This window comes from Xyrauchen texanus, chromosome 16 (genome assembly GCF_025860055.1).
Source record: "Xyrauchen texanus isolate HMW12.3.18 chromosome 16, RBS_HiC_50CHRs, whole genome shotgun sequence".
NCBI lineage: Eukaryota > Metazoa > Chordata > Actinopteri > Cypriniformes > Catostomidae > Xyrauchen > Xyrauchen texanus.
The window spans coordinates 14,048,276-14,062,512 of NC_068291.1; the positions used below are offsets into that span (position 1 = coordinate 14,048,276).

At 35.8% G+C, this 14,237-nt stretch overlaps 1 protein-coding gene across 1 annotated transcript in view; it reads right to left on the reverse strand.

The window, feature by feature from the left end:
- The window catches only part of hspa4l (heat shock protein 4 like), a 30,904-nt gene extending 17,565 nt beyond the window's left edge, over nt 1–13,339 (reverse strand). The window contains exons 1-10 of the mRNA XM_052145291.1: nt 13,014–13,339; nt 11,924–11,981; nt 10,287–10,427; nt 9,699–9,821; nt 9,515–9,614; nt 6,188–6,321; nt 5,858–6,102; nt 3,765–3,841; nt 3,233–3,384; nt 1,407–1,513 (exon numbers count right to left, since the gene is read on the reverse strand). Of these exons, the coding sequence (XP_052001251.1) occupies nt 1,407–1,513; nt 3,233–3,384; nt 3,765–3,841; nt 5,858–6,102; nt 6,188–6,321; nt 9,515–9,614; nt 9,699–9,821; nt 10,287–10,427; nt 11,924–11,981; nt 13,014–13,120 (1,244 nt within the window). The 5' untranslated portion in view covers nt 13,121–13,339. The remainder of the gene's footprint in view (nt 1–1,406; nt 1,514–3,232; nt 3,385–3,764; nt 3,842–5,857; nt 6,103–6,187; nt 6,322–9,514; nt 9,615–9,698; nt 9,822–10,286; nt 10,428–11,923; nt 11,982–13,013) is intronic.
- Nucleotides 13,340–14,237: the final 898 nt, after the last annotated feature.

Consider the following 14,237-nt stretch of genomic DNA (forward strand, 5'->3'; position numbering starts at 1 on the left):
GAGCGCTAGACGGCGCTAGGAAGCAGAGCGCTAGATGGCAATAGGAAGCAGAGTGCTAGATGGCGCTAGGAAGCAGAGCGCTAAATGGCTCTAGGAAGCAGAGTGCTAGATGGCGCTAGGAAGCAGAGCGCTAGATGGCAATAGGAAGCAGAGTGCTAGATGGCGCTAGGAAGCAGAGCGCTAAATGGCTCTAGGAAGCAGAGTGCTAGATGGCGCTAGGAAGCAGAGTGCTAGATGGCAATAGGAAGCAGAGTGCTAGATGGCACTAGGAAGCAGAGCGCTAGATGGCTCTAGGAAGCAGAGCGCTAGATGGCGCTAGGAAGCAGAGCGCTAAATGGCTCTATGAAGCAGAGTGCTAGATGGCACTAGGAAGCAGAGTGCTAGATGGCTCTAGGAAGCAGAGTGCTAGATGGCACTAGGAAGCAGAGTGCTAGATGGCACTAGGAAGCAGAGTGCTAGATGGCTCTAGGAAGCAGAGTGCTAGATGGCACTAGGAAGTAGAGTGCTAGATGGCTCTAGGAAGCAGAGTGAATCATGATCACCAAGATGTCATGATTTATAGTGAAAAAAGAGGTTATATTTTGGTTTGTTCTCACTCAAAACTGATTGGATAGATTCAGAGAACACATTTAACCACTGGAGTCTTATGGATTACTTTTATGATGCCTTTATGTGATTTTTGGAGCTTAAAAAGTTTTGGTCACCATTCACTTGCACCATTGTATGGTGCTACAAAGATGAAATATTCTTTTAAAGTTTGTGTTAAGCAGAAGAAAGAAAAACATACTCATGATGGATGACATGAGGGTGAGTAAATGATGAAAGAATTTTAATTTTTGGGTGAACTATCCCTTTAATGGTGAAAATTTATACTATATTGAAAAAACAATATATGCACTTTTACAGTAAACTAGTGCTAATATTACAGTGAAAAATATTCACTGGGCATTCTCAGAAGTCCCTGCATGACCCATCACATTTTATTTTATTTTATTAAATTATTAGTTTTATCTTATTTTTATATCAGTTATGTCCATTTGTGGTGAATTATGTTACATTTTATGTTATTTTGTTCATGTTTATTGCATTATTTTAGGGTCTATACATACGGATTGCTATTGCTCATGGAAGGGTTACTCTTGATACTTGGTCACTCTGTGTTACTATGGTGGTTAACAGTACATTTAAAAGTAAAAGCCAATATTTGTAGTTCCAGTATAATGGTATATTAACATTATCTCTTTAATTAAATATATGATAGTGAACTGTAAAATATACAGGCACCAAAATGAAATAAGCAATTGTACTAATGATGCTAACCATAGCAAACACCACTAATAAATAAATGCATCTTTCAGAGATGTGGATTCAAACAGTTTCTAAAAGTGGCTTTGATTGAGTCTTACCCAACACTTTCATCTGTTTGAGACTTCCAGCGAATAGTAATGGGGAAGGGAACTGCATCTGTAATGGAGAACTCACGAACTTTGAAGGCTGGAGACAGGATTGCACACTTACCACACACACACACACACACACACACACACACACACACACACACACACACACACACACACACACACAGAAAAAATAAACATATATGTATACACAAGCAAATGTTGTTACTAGGGCTGTCAATCGATAAAAATTTTTAATCGAATTAATTACATGGTGTCCCGATTAATTAATCATGATTAATCGCATATACAAATATTTGCTGAGAAAGCCCCTCATATAACAATAATTCAATATATAATGATGAAATATTTACACATAGTTATCTTTGAATATAAAAAAATTATATATATATATAAATAAAAAATATTCAGATAATTAAAATGCATTACATTCTTAATCATCGATAAGACAATACAAAAAGTTGCTTTAGAATACAATGTATTGTTTACTATCATATTATTGATCATAAGTCAATCATTGGCATACAGTTCACAGCAATCCATTACACAAGTGAATTTGTCAATCAGTTTGAGATTTATTATGAGGGCTTGTTTAAGGACCCGTCAATTTACACCTTCGTCAGACTTTTTTTTTTTTAGAAACAAGCCAGGGGTACATAGTACACAATACTACAGATATATTTTACAATAATGCCAAGACATTATATTCATTACATAGTGCAATGGTTTTCAATACTTTGGAGTTGTTGGAGGTACAAAGAGTTTTAAATAATATTTTAAGTCTTTACAAAAAAGTGCAAATAGGGGCTTTATAGACATAAATGTACACTTATGTATTAAAAACTTGGCAAGAAAAATAAACAGATTAATCAGAAAATATTAACTTAAGTTATCAAAACTGTGAAAACCAAATAAAACATCTTTATAAAGCAAAGAATAACTAGTTAAAATAGAGGTATGTACAAACAAACAAAATTTTCTCCAAAATACTACAGCGTGGACACATTCCCAAAAAAGGTGAGGGGCAGATTAATCTACAGCATTACAGAAGGAGCAAAGTGGATCTATTTCAAGGAGCATGTTTCTTAAATAAAGATTGACTGGGTAAAAACGGTGTTACAGTTTAAAGACACCTTCTTAACCTTGTTGGAAATTAAATATTTGTGAGGTTAAGACCGTACGACCTGCGTCAGACATGCTTGTGTCACGTCATAAAAGTTAAACCTTTAGGTCACTGTGTCAAGTTAAATATAGTTTAATACTCAATCTCTAAACACATCTTGCGATCCCTTGGTTCGCATTTGCGCTCCTTCAAGTGTTTTGAACGCAAGAACGTAACGCACGTTTGTGTTGCGTGTCCGCTGACGGGTTGTTAATGTTTTGTTCACTGTAATAAACTGTGTGTTGCTCACACAGCCGAAATTTCACTTACTACCCTCTGGAGTAAACAGGTGGTACTACAAGCCTGCATTTCTCAGGAATTTCTCAGAAAAGCATTGCGATATATTGCGTACATTTTTTTAACGCGTTATTTTTGGTCAAATTAAATCGACGTTATTAATGCGTTAAATCGACAGCCCTAGTTGTTACATAAGCTGTCTAAATAGGGTATTAATGCAAGAAATCAGAGACAGCATTGCATGTTAATCCATACACAACACAGATTTCATCTTGATTTTTATGCCTTTGCCACAGAATCTAAAGACTCCTTGGAGAACTGACACGAGTATTGTTCAGATGTTCTGACTAACACCCGCACACTCTTAAATTCTGAATTTGAGTACATGTCCTATGATTGAGAGGTGGCTCTTTACCTGTAGTGCACACCCGCGTGCTACAGCCTCATCTGCGTTCAGTGTAGTGCTGATGTCTTTCCCGAAAAACTTTGAGATTCTCTCCTTAATGGCTGGAATCCTGGTAGCTCCGCCCACTACCTCAATGGCATAGATCTCATCTCTGCTAAGCTCTGCACCAGGAAGAGCTCAAATTAGAACATTTAGCAGAACTTACACGCTCTTTCCAAACAAAGTTTGGGGATGTTTGTAGTTAGGTAAAATAGCGGAAAGCTGTTGTAAGGCTTCAGAAGATCTGGAATATAGAGTCATATAGAGTTCTCTTATGGTGAATTTTTTGTCATTTTTTGGAGCTCGACAGCATCCATCACCATTAACTTTCAATGAGTGGAAAAGAGCTGTCTGTACAATCCTCAAAACATGCTGTTTTGTGTTCAACAGAAGGTAGTAAGTCATACATGTTTGGAACAAGTCATTAGGGTGAGTAAATGATGATATATTTTTCATTTTTGGATTAAATATTCCTTCAGCTGGGTCGTTTGTTGCTGCTTACTTGATTGTTCCATAACCGATTTCAATGGCGCCTCCACTCGCACCAAGAACTGAGCACACATCTCTTCAAACTGAGCCCTGTGTAAAATCACATCGACATGTTTCTGCTGAAATCATGAACTCAATAATAAAAACAAATACCATTATCTACAGCGCTTTTAGTTTGTAGTCTAAAACATCAGAAGAGAATTAGAAAATTCATTGGTTTCCTCTGAATTTCAATAGGGTACTTAGAATAGCAGTTTTCGATTTCTGAGTAAAATAAGCTCTGTGGTTTAAATGAACTTTAAATGAACAGACTTTCTCATTTCCGGTCACATGGAAATAGCATAAAATGGCAAAGGGAAATCCACATGCTGCTTCGAAATGTTTATGTACTCTTAAATGAAGGACATCCTTCATAAGATATTTCTGCACCAAGTCGAGTGTGAACAATTTTCCTCTATGCAACCTCCAAGGCAAAGGCTCTGTCCAGTGGGAACCAGTAAGTAATCATGTTCACATAAACAATGGTCAGCATGATTCGGAGGTTACAATTTGCTCTAAAATGTTATTTTTACTTCACTGATGGTTAGGTATAGGGTTGGGATTTGGCCATAGGGGCAATCTGCATACAGGCAGTGTTAGGTGTAATCAAGGTACAAAGTAAATAGTTACTGTAATATAATTACTTTTTAATCAAATAAAGTAGTGTAATGCATTGCATATTAAATTATTGTAATCAGATTACAGTTACTGACATTTAATTTAATTTACTTTAAAGTCAAATATAGGGTTGTGCTCATTTCTAATGTATTATTTATGTAGAATATATGAATTATTGCCCCGTGATGAGTCATTGTAAATGGAAAGCATGAGGTGCTGGGTGCATGACTTGTGTGTATCAATGAACAAGGAAGAAATAGACATCTTTTTGAATTATTTGAGCGGAAAAGTGTTTTAGAAAGTAATTTAAAAGTAAAGTAATTAGTAATGATTACTTTCTCAATTAAGTAATTCTTAAATTAATCTGATTACAATTTTAAAGGAATAATAAGGAATTGGTAGTGAATTATTATTTTTAAGTAATTTACCCAAATCTGCGTGATGCAAATTTTGTCATCAACAGAGTGCTTGAGAACTAAAGCACTCTGTTGATGACAAAATTTGCATTTTGCATGCATACTCCGTGCATACTCTGAATGCATGTGCCTGGAATTATTTGCACTAATAAGTGGGTCCACAAAGTGGCAACTATCACAATTAGTTAACGTAAAAACTGAAGTACACTTTGGGCTTTACGTGCCCATACAAAACTTCCAGCTTCAGCCAGTGGGGACAATGGTTTGAAATTCGGTAAGCACAGACCGATTTTTAGCAGAAGACTTTAGATCTACTGTTGCGGAATACATGGTGCAATCAGTCTGAACATTTATTTGTGCTTAACGAATTATGTAATTATTCCGACAACAATTTTAGTCCTGATGTTGCAACTTGTTAGCAACTTAAATTTGAAATTGTTTTTAAATTCAAATGTATTTCTCAATATTCTCAATGTTAACCACAGACATTATTTTACTCAGAAATCATAACCTCCTATTCTAAAAATCCATAGGACATTCCTAAGGGAACCCATGGCTATCATGGCCAAAATCATGACAAAAGGCAAATGCCTTTTGTGTTGGTCTTCAAATTGAAGTCATGACAGAACAGCTCTATTATGACTGAAATGTTTAATTTGCAAACTTTTTATTTGACAAAACTTTGCATGTACATACATTTCAGTCTGAATAGACCGGTATAACAGTTTTACCAATTAATCATTGCCGAAGATTGCTTTTTGGCCATTTGATCATTTGTCGGCAAAGTTCTAAGCATAGTAAAAAAATGCTTATTTTTACTAAGGAAAGATGTTTCATTATATAAATTGATTTTAAAAACTATCGACCGATTAATTGGTTATCGGCTTTCCCACCACTTTAGTTATCGGTGTCCACTATCGGTTGACCTCTAGTACGTATAATTGCTAATAACAACTCAGTAACAGTACTTCATAACAGTCTAAACTGATTAAATTGTATTTAATAAATGATTTTATGGTTAAATATAAGTTACCTGTTCATCTTCCCATGGACATCGATGTCATTCATAAAGCACTCAATGTTTAGAGGCAGGTCGGAGGAGTTTGCACTCATGAGTTTCTTCAGCTTCTCACACTCCTGATAGAGTCTTAGCAAGGCTCTTGGGTTGTCTTTAACATGGAGTTTGAAACGGTTTTTGAAGTCTTCACAGAAATACTCCACAAGAATTTCATCAAAGTTGCGTCCACCCAGATATGGGTCAAATGCCGTAGCCAACACCTGTAAGAAACAAAAGGGTTGAGAAAGCCTTGACAAATGTAAAAAATGTGAACATATTCTACGAAAGGGTAAGAATAACACAGACCTTCAATTTGCCCTTGTTAAAGGAGGCAATGGAGACTTGATATGATGAGTGACCAATGTCAACAAACACGACATTACGGGGCTTCTCCTCGGGATTTGGCAAGTCCTGTTTGTAGATGCCGTAAGCCAAGGCCACTGAAACAAGAATCAAATGAAAAGTGTGAAAAGGCTTTGGGAATTGTAATTTTAGAGGATAGAATATATAAACATATAGAAATGGTTTATCCAAATTAGGGCTGTCAATTGATAAAAAAAATGTATTACATGGTGTCCCGATTAATTAATCGCATATACAAATATTTGCTGAGAAAGCCCCTCATATAACAATAATTCAATATATAAAGATTATACATATTTATATCAATATATAATTATACATAGTTATCTTTAAATATTTAAAAATTATATATATATAAATAAAAAATATTCAGATAATTAAAATGCATTACATTCTTAATCATTAATAAGACAATACAAAAAGTGGCTTTAGAATACAATGTATTGTTTACTACTATATTATTGATCATAAGACAATCATTGGCATACAGTTCTCAGCAATCCATTACACAAGTGAATTTGTCAATCAGTTGGAGATTTATTATGAGGGCTTGTTTAAGGACCCGTCAATTTACACCTGCGTTAGACTTTTGTATTTTTTATTAATGCTTACAAAACTTTTACATCTAGAGCCAAGAGGTCTATTAAAACCAACAACAACAAAAAGGAAAATAAATAAATAAACAGTTTAATAAAAATATCAAATTGTTTACATATTTAAATACACTTTACAGCTTTCTTGTTACTCAAATTGGAAATTGTTCTTCGGTTTTGCTGAACCTCTGAATTAAAAATGAAAACTAAAGGTTTATAACCACCATACTTACATTTATGAATACTAAAGTTTGCCAACAAAAGCAGAACATTAATCAAATAATATTCTTTATCAAGAGATGTGTCATAGCTAAAAAAATGAATAAAACATTTTCAAAACAAAGTTGAAAGCTGGGAATAATATGATTTCTAACAATCTTGCAGAAATCAGACCAAAAACAAGTCGAGTGGGGACAACGCCAAAATAAAAGAAAAATGTTTCCTCCTGCAGACCACAAAATGTACAGAATATATCGACATCACAATTAAATCTTTCTCTACAAGAAAATAATTAGTGAGGTAGTACTTTGATTTTATTTGTGATTAAATATTTATGGCTAATTTCCAAATTTTGCACCATCTCAATCCAGCGTCAGACATGCTTGTGTAGTGTCTCGGGTGCGTCGCATCATAAACATTAAATGTTTAGTTCACTGTTTCAAGTTAAATATAGTAATCTTTAAACACATCTTGAGATCCCTTAGTTCGCATTTCTAACGCATGTCTGTGTTGTTCTGCCTACTGAAGTGTTTTCTTCACTGTATAAACTACGAGTTGCTCATACTGCCCTCTGGAGTAAACAGGTGGTACTACAAGCTTGCATTTCTCAGGACTCTTCGGGGCATTGCGATTAATGGAAAAATCTTAGGCGCTACTTTTTTGTCAAATTAATCGCACAAATTAACGCGTTAAATAGACAGCCCTAATCCAAACATAACCTGTCTGTTTTGTTTTCATGTGCAAGTGGTGCAACTGCTTAGTGAATTTAGTGTCTTTGATTCCATAATGATATTTTTCTTTCCTATTAGCATATTGGATTTCACAACATGTGGCCATCACAACAAATTCCTGAAGGTGTAGTTGTTGTAAGAAAACATAACTGTTCACAGTTAATCAAAACACATGCACATAACACAAACAGCTGTTTAGTTATCAACAGGAACATTTGGGAACATCATTATCATTGCAGATAGTTGCTGTCTAAAGCTTTGAAAATGACTAATGAAACAGCTCATTACAAAAGGGAAGCAAATTGTAATAATTTGAAAATGAAACCATCTCCTCATCAATCATCATCACAAGTTAAATTGCTTCCTCAACACCCTCAGACAGTCAGCTAGAGGATATTACTTTTTCAAGCACAGAGATTGACATCTCAACAGTTAAAAGGATAGTTCAACCAAAAATACAATTTCTTTCATCATTTACTCATCCTCATATTCTCAACAAGCCTCTCTCATAGTGCTCATGAACATGGAGCAGATGTCAAGATTTCCACTGAAAAATTGCTTACATTTTGGAATTTTCTACCACAATCTAAAGTACGCCTTCAGAAGACTTAGATTGTGAAACATGAGTCACATAGACTACTTTAAGATTCTTTGGGGTCCATTTTAAGATTTAAAGTGAGTACTTAAGAAAACAGGGTTTTTGCAGAAAGTGCCATTCTGAAATGTCAAGTAAACAAGAATGCCGATTTCCTTACACCATTTAAGAGATTAAGAGAAAGCAGTTTAACCAGGTTTCTCTTGGAGAGCGCGGTTTATGTGGTCATGTAAACCCATAAGCGGTGTTCTTACGGATTTTTGAAGAGTGCGCATGTGCCTGAACAGACCGGATAACAAACATCATATGATGGAGCCCAACAACAAGTCAACACAGTGGAAAGAATTCAAAATTTCTAGGAGTACTGTGGGAAAGCACATACACTATAAGCTATACCCATTTATCTACACCAAATATAACATTTCCCTCACATTCACGTATATGCGCTCCTACACTGGGGGAATCCCGGAGTTTTGGTAAGAGGAAAACCCCACTACTGCAGCGCAATTCCACTGCAGGTCGGGATGCAAAGTTAAGGAAACAAACACAGCAACATCTCTGGAATATCTGGAAATAATGTTAAGCAACGGAGAATAAAATAGCAAAGTGTTCTTTGGATACCATGTTTGTTATTTACACAAGCATCGCAGGGAAATTACGTTGCTGCGGAGAAAGCTGCTTACAGGCTGAGCCGCATGCATATAGGAGTAAAGTGTACACCGCTTATACAGTGCATGTAAACCAGAACGCAATAACCCACTTTCTGGTGTCCATGTAAATGTAGTGACTATCAACTGCAATTGTTTTGAAATTGCAATACTTTTTAAAACATCTTTTGTGTTCTGCATAACAAAGAAAGTCATACGGGTTTGGAACAACATGAATTTTATATAATAAAAAATAATAATTTTAGGCTGAACTATTAATTAAAAAGAGATTGGACCTTATTCACAGTATCACCATCCTTCAATTTGATGGGAATAACAATGAGGCTGTGATGGATAGACTTTTATTCAAGTCAAAAATCAAATATATGGCGCTACTGTGAATAAGGTCAATAATGAGTGCTAAGAAACAACCACTGTTGAAAACAAACACTGTGTTGACCATGTTCCATTTTAATTTCACTGACCTGCTGTTGTGTCATTAATCAGCCTCAAGCAATTAAGTCCAGCGATCTGAGTGGCATCCATCAGCGATCTCCTCTCGATATCTGTGAAGAAACTGGGGACCTGGAGAAAGCCCGCAGACATTAGGAGCATGTCAAAAGAACTACTGGTCCTAGAGTTGTCTACTAGAGATTCAGAATCACTTACAGATATTACACAGTCTACAACAGGCTTCTTCAAAGCATTCTCAGAAGTTTCCTTCAGCTTGGTGAGCAACATGGCTGTCATCTGTTCGATGGTAAACACCTTGTCTTCATTCAGATAACGTAACTGTGACACAGAAATTACAAATGTTTATGAGAGGATATGTAGCTTGGTTTAGCACAGCCTGGGTCATGTTTCTGTCCTAGTCCCCACTCTCTAACCCCTTGATGTCCTGTCTCTACTAATGTGCTTGTCAATAAAAATGGCAAAATGCCCAAAACATAATAATACAAAAACACATATACTCCTGCATATTATTTTGAGTAATCATTAATACTTTTAGAGTGATTTAAAGTGTCATCTACACAATTAATAAATCTTGCACACATAACAAACGTATTTTTTTCTTTCCTTACAAAGGAACTAAAATGAGATTATTAGACATGAAATTAATCACGATTAGTTATTTTAATCTAAATATTTGTATATGTTTTATAGGTTTAACAATGCAAAATTCAAATCTTTCCAAAGACTCCCTGGAGCCTGCTTAAGGACCCTTGGGGTACATTTACTGTGATAGAGTTTTATTACCTTTATTCCAGCGTTGCCATTGTCCAGTTTGTGAAGGCTGTAAGGCAACTTGGATTTCTCTCCTTGAACGTAAGGGTCATCGAATGTGCGACCATGCAACTTCTTAAAGCCGTGAACCGTGTTCTTAAAATTAGTTATTATCTACAGAGGGAAGAGGGGTGTTTATTGGATAAAAACATTAAAAACAATCGTGAATCCAAAATAAAGTATCATACCAAGAGTTTGATTATATTCATGTAATTTTCAGATAAACATTCTCTGAAAAAATGTGTAAGGGACAGATCACCCAAAACTGAAAATTCTCTCATTATTTACTCACCCTCATGCCATCCCAGATGTGCATGGCTTTTTTTATTCTGAACACAAACAAAGATTTTAGATTAATATTTCAGCTTTGTAGGTCCATACAATGCAAGTGAATGATGACCAGAACTTTGAAGCTCCACAAATCACATAAAGGCAGCGTAAACATAATCCACACGACTCCAGAATTAAATCCATGTCTTCAGAAGCGATATTACAGGTGTGGGGGAGAAATAGATCAGTATTTAATTCCATTTGTACTTGTAATTCTCCTCGCTGCCCAGTAGGTGGTGATATTCACAGAGAATGCAAAAACACCAAAAACAAAAGAAGAAGAATGTAAAAGCAAAAGTGGACATTTATAATAAAAAAGGACTTAAATTCTGATCTGTTTCGCACCCACACCTAACATGTCATTTCTGAAGAAATGGATTTAACCACTGGAGTCGTTTGGATTAATTTTACGCTGCCTTTATGTGCTTTTGGACCTTCAAAGTTCCGGCCATCATTCACTTCAATTGTATGGACCTACAGAGTTGAAATATTCTTATAAAAATCTTTGTGTTCTGCAAAAGAAAAAAGTAATACACAACTGGGATGGCATGAGAGTGAGTAAATGATGAGAGAATTTAAATTTTTGCGTGAACTATCCCTTTAATTTAAAAATTGTTCTTCATGAGGGGGGCCTGGGAAGCTCAGTGATTATTGATGCTGACTACCACCCCTGGAGTCGCAAGTTCAAATCCAGTGTGTGTTGAGTGACTATAGATAGGTCTCCTAAGCAACCAAATTGGTCCGGTTGCTAGGGAGGGTAGAGTCACATGGGGTAACCTCATCGTGGTTGCGATTAGTGGTTCTCGCTCTCAATGGGGCGCATTAAAATGTAATTATAATAACAAATATTAATTATATATATATATATATATATATATATATATATATATATATATATATATATATATATATATATATATATATTAAATTATATTATTTTATTACAACTATATTTTGATTTAATGACATACATGCATTCGAGCTGTTAAGCAAACTAAACAAGTACACGACTAAGATCCATGTTATTCCAGTATGATTTGAAAATGTTCCAAAAAGCATCTTGTTTGCTTTAAGGGAAAAATGGAAATCTAACATTTTGTAAAAAGGAATTAGCATGGCTGATTTACTTAGTGACCTAGGAATAGTTCAATATGTTAAATACTTTACATATTTATGTTTCTCTCTTTCTTTTTTGCGATCGTATGTCTTTTTCAGAATTTAAATATGGACTTTTGAACCCCAATATAAATGCATAAAATGATTTATTTAGCATTTTGTACCTGGCTCTTCCCAGCATTTCCAATTGTCCGGTTTTTAGAGGCCAATGAAATGCATGCTCTGTTGGAAAAGATGATATGTGTTCATACATTTATCATACATAACAAGCTCCACATTCCATTTCACACAGATGTATACATTCTGATTTGCATAATGAAACTGGATCATGGAGGGTGTAGAACAGCACCTTGGACAGCGTTTATCACAAGTCTACAATAAGCTTTTCTGATTTAGCAAGACATGTCAAATTATGTCAAGGTTGCTTACAACTGCAAAACAATTTACATGGAGTTATTCAATATATTTCCTCAGGCAGCAAAGGAATAACACAATGTCATAGCCACTAGAATTATACAATATCAGGAGTAAATTGTCAGATATGAGCAGTGTTGCGTTATAAACTGAGGATAAGCAGCACTGCAGTGACCTCCGACTACACCTCGTGTGTGCTCGCGCAGGGCCATTCGACCAAAAACGCGTGAAGTGCATTTTATGAAAAATACAACGTACAATATATACTTTTACAGTATTTTATACTAATTTTGTATGCTGCCGCGCCCAAAGTATTATGTGTGTGTGGATTTGTCCACTGGAACACCAACATTACACGACGTCACAGTCGTGGATTCATCCAGTCCAGTGTGTGAGATTACAGCGTTCACGTGCACTGCCCGTGCACACCTATCCTTGCCAATAGACATGTAGTTTGCATCTCCACTTATAGTCAATATAAGCAGTTTTGTGTGCGAATGAATGCGGGAATGGCATATGGGAATTACACATGACATTAATGGCGTGCGTATCTTTAACCAGGCTTATTCCCGATATCAAATAAAGATTAAAAACTTATGGTAGCAAGTAGCATTGCCGTTCTAATGACTATCAATTGAGTGCAATCACAGAAAATACAAAACACCCTACGATAGCAATGCTCTCACAGGCATGAGATATTTTGATCTGAACAATAACTCCATTGTAAAAAATGATATGCCCGAAAAATACACTGGATCTGGAACATAGCCAGCTAAGAAACAGCAAACGTTGCGTAACAACAAACAGCATCACTTTACAGGGATGCAATGCTATACTTACGGAGTGCATCTGTCACTGTGTTCATTTGCAATGGTTTCAATGCCACCGCTCCTGGCAACAGCGATGTAACAGTTCTGGAAACCCACATCAATGCCCACCACAGACATGTTCAATCCTTATTTCTTAATTCTTAGCGCCTCCAGTCCAGTTTTTAACAGTTCAGATGGGTGAGAGTAACACAACACACCTATACTAGAGTATGTGTCGTTTTTTCGAGAGTCTTAGAAGTATTCCTTGCTATTTTTTAAGTCTGGCTTTTTACAGATAGCTCTTCCACTCTTATCCTATCAGAGGACGGTTCTACTGCATTCTTGCAGCCTCCGCTGATATAGTCAACCGGCAATATATGGGCAAACCTGCGCATTTGTCAAGAGACTGGATTGTAGCAAAACCCCGCCCACTGGCGGCTCTGATTGGCTACTGGACACGAAGCTGCAGTTCGATTGGTGCAGCTTCCCAGATAAGAACGAAAAATCTAGAACCTGGCGTCACTGGGAATGACCGTGCTGTGAACGACCTATGAGAGTGGATGGTTACCCTTAATCAGGGGTCCATCACTGGATGCGGTAGTATTAAAAATTATATTAATAATAATAATAATACACCTTTCTATTACTATGTAGCCTATTTCGTTAATTTTATATCAGTTTTTAGAATTTATTGTGACTATTTTTGCTCAGTGAATATTAATTTCATCTTTTTATCAAATCACTGTATGAAATTAAATGAAATAGTAACTGTAGCCTAAATGTGTAGGACTGAAAAGCTTCAATTTGTCAAAAAGAAGGCTAAAATTCTTGTTTTTTGCAGATTAGTTGCGGGTCATTTCTGTGTAAAAGGATCAGTATTTCTCTTCCAGAGTTCAAAGCCTGATGCATGTGAAAGAGCTCTGTCAAAGGGGACCTCTGCACTCTTTTGGTTCAAAGGCTTAGTTTTTATAGTCGGTGAAAACACAGAGCAGCACACATTGGGAAGAAATCAGAACATAAGTGCTAAAATTATTCTGAGATGAAAAACACAAAAGGTATTTGGCTTAATTTTTAATGTTCACTGTTCACTTTACTATTGTTTTGCACTTTTCACTATACTATTTATTTAAAAACATTATCTATTGAGGCAGCCATGTATGTTATTAAAATGCTTATCATAGCTGGTTGCATGATTACACTTCCTAGCGCCATCTAGCGCTCTGCTTATGCGTCATGCACTAGGAAGTGTAATCGA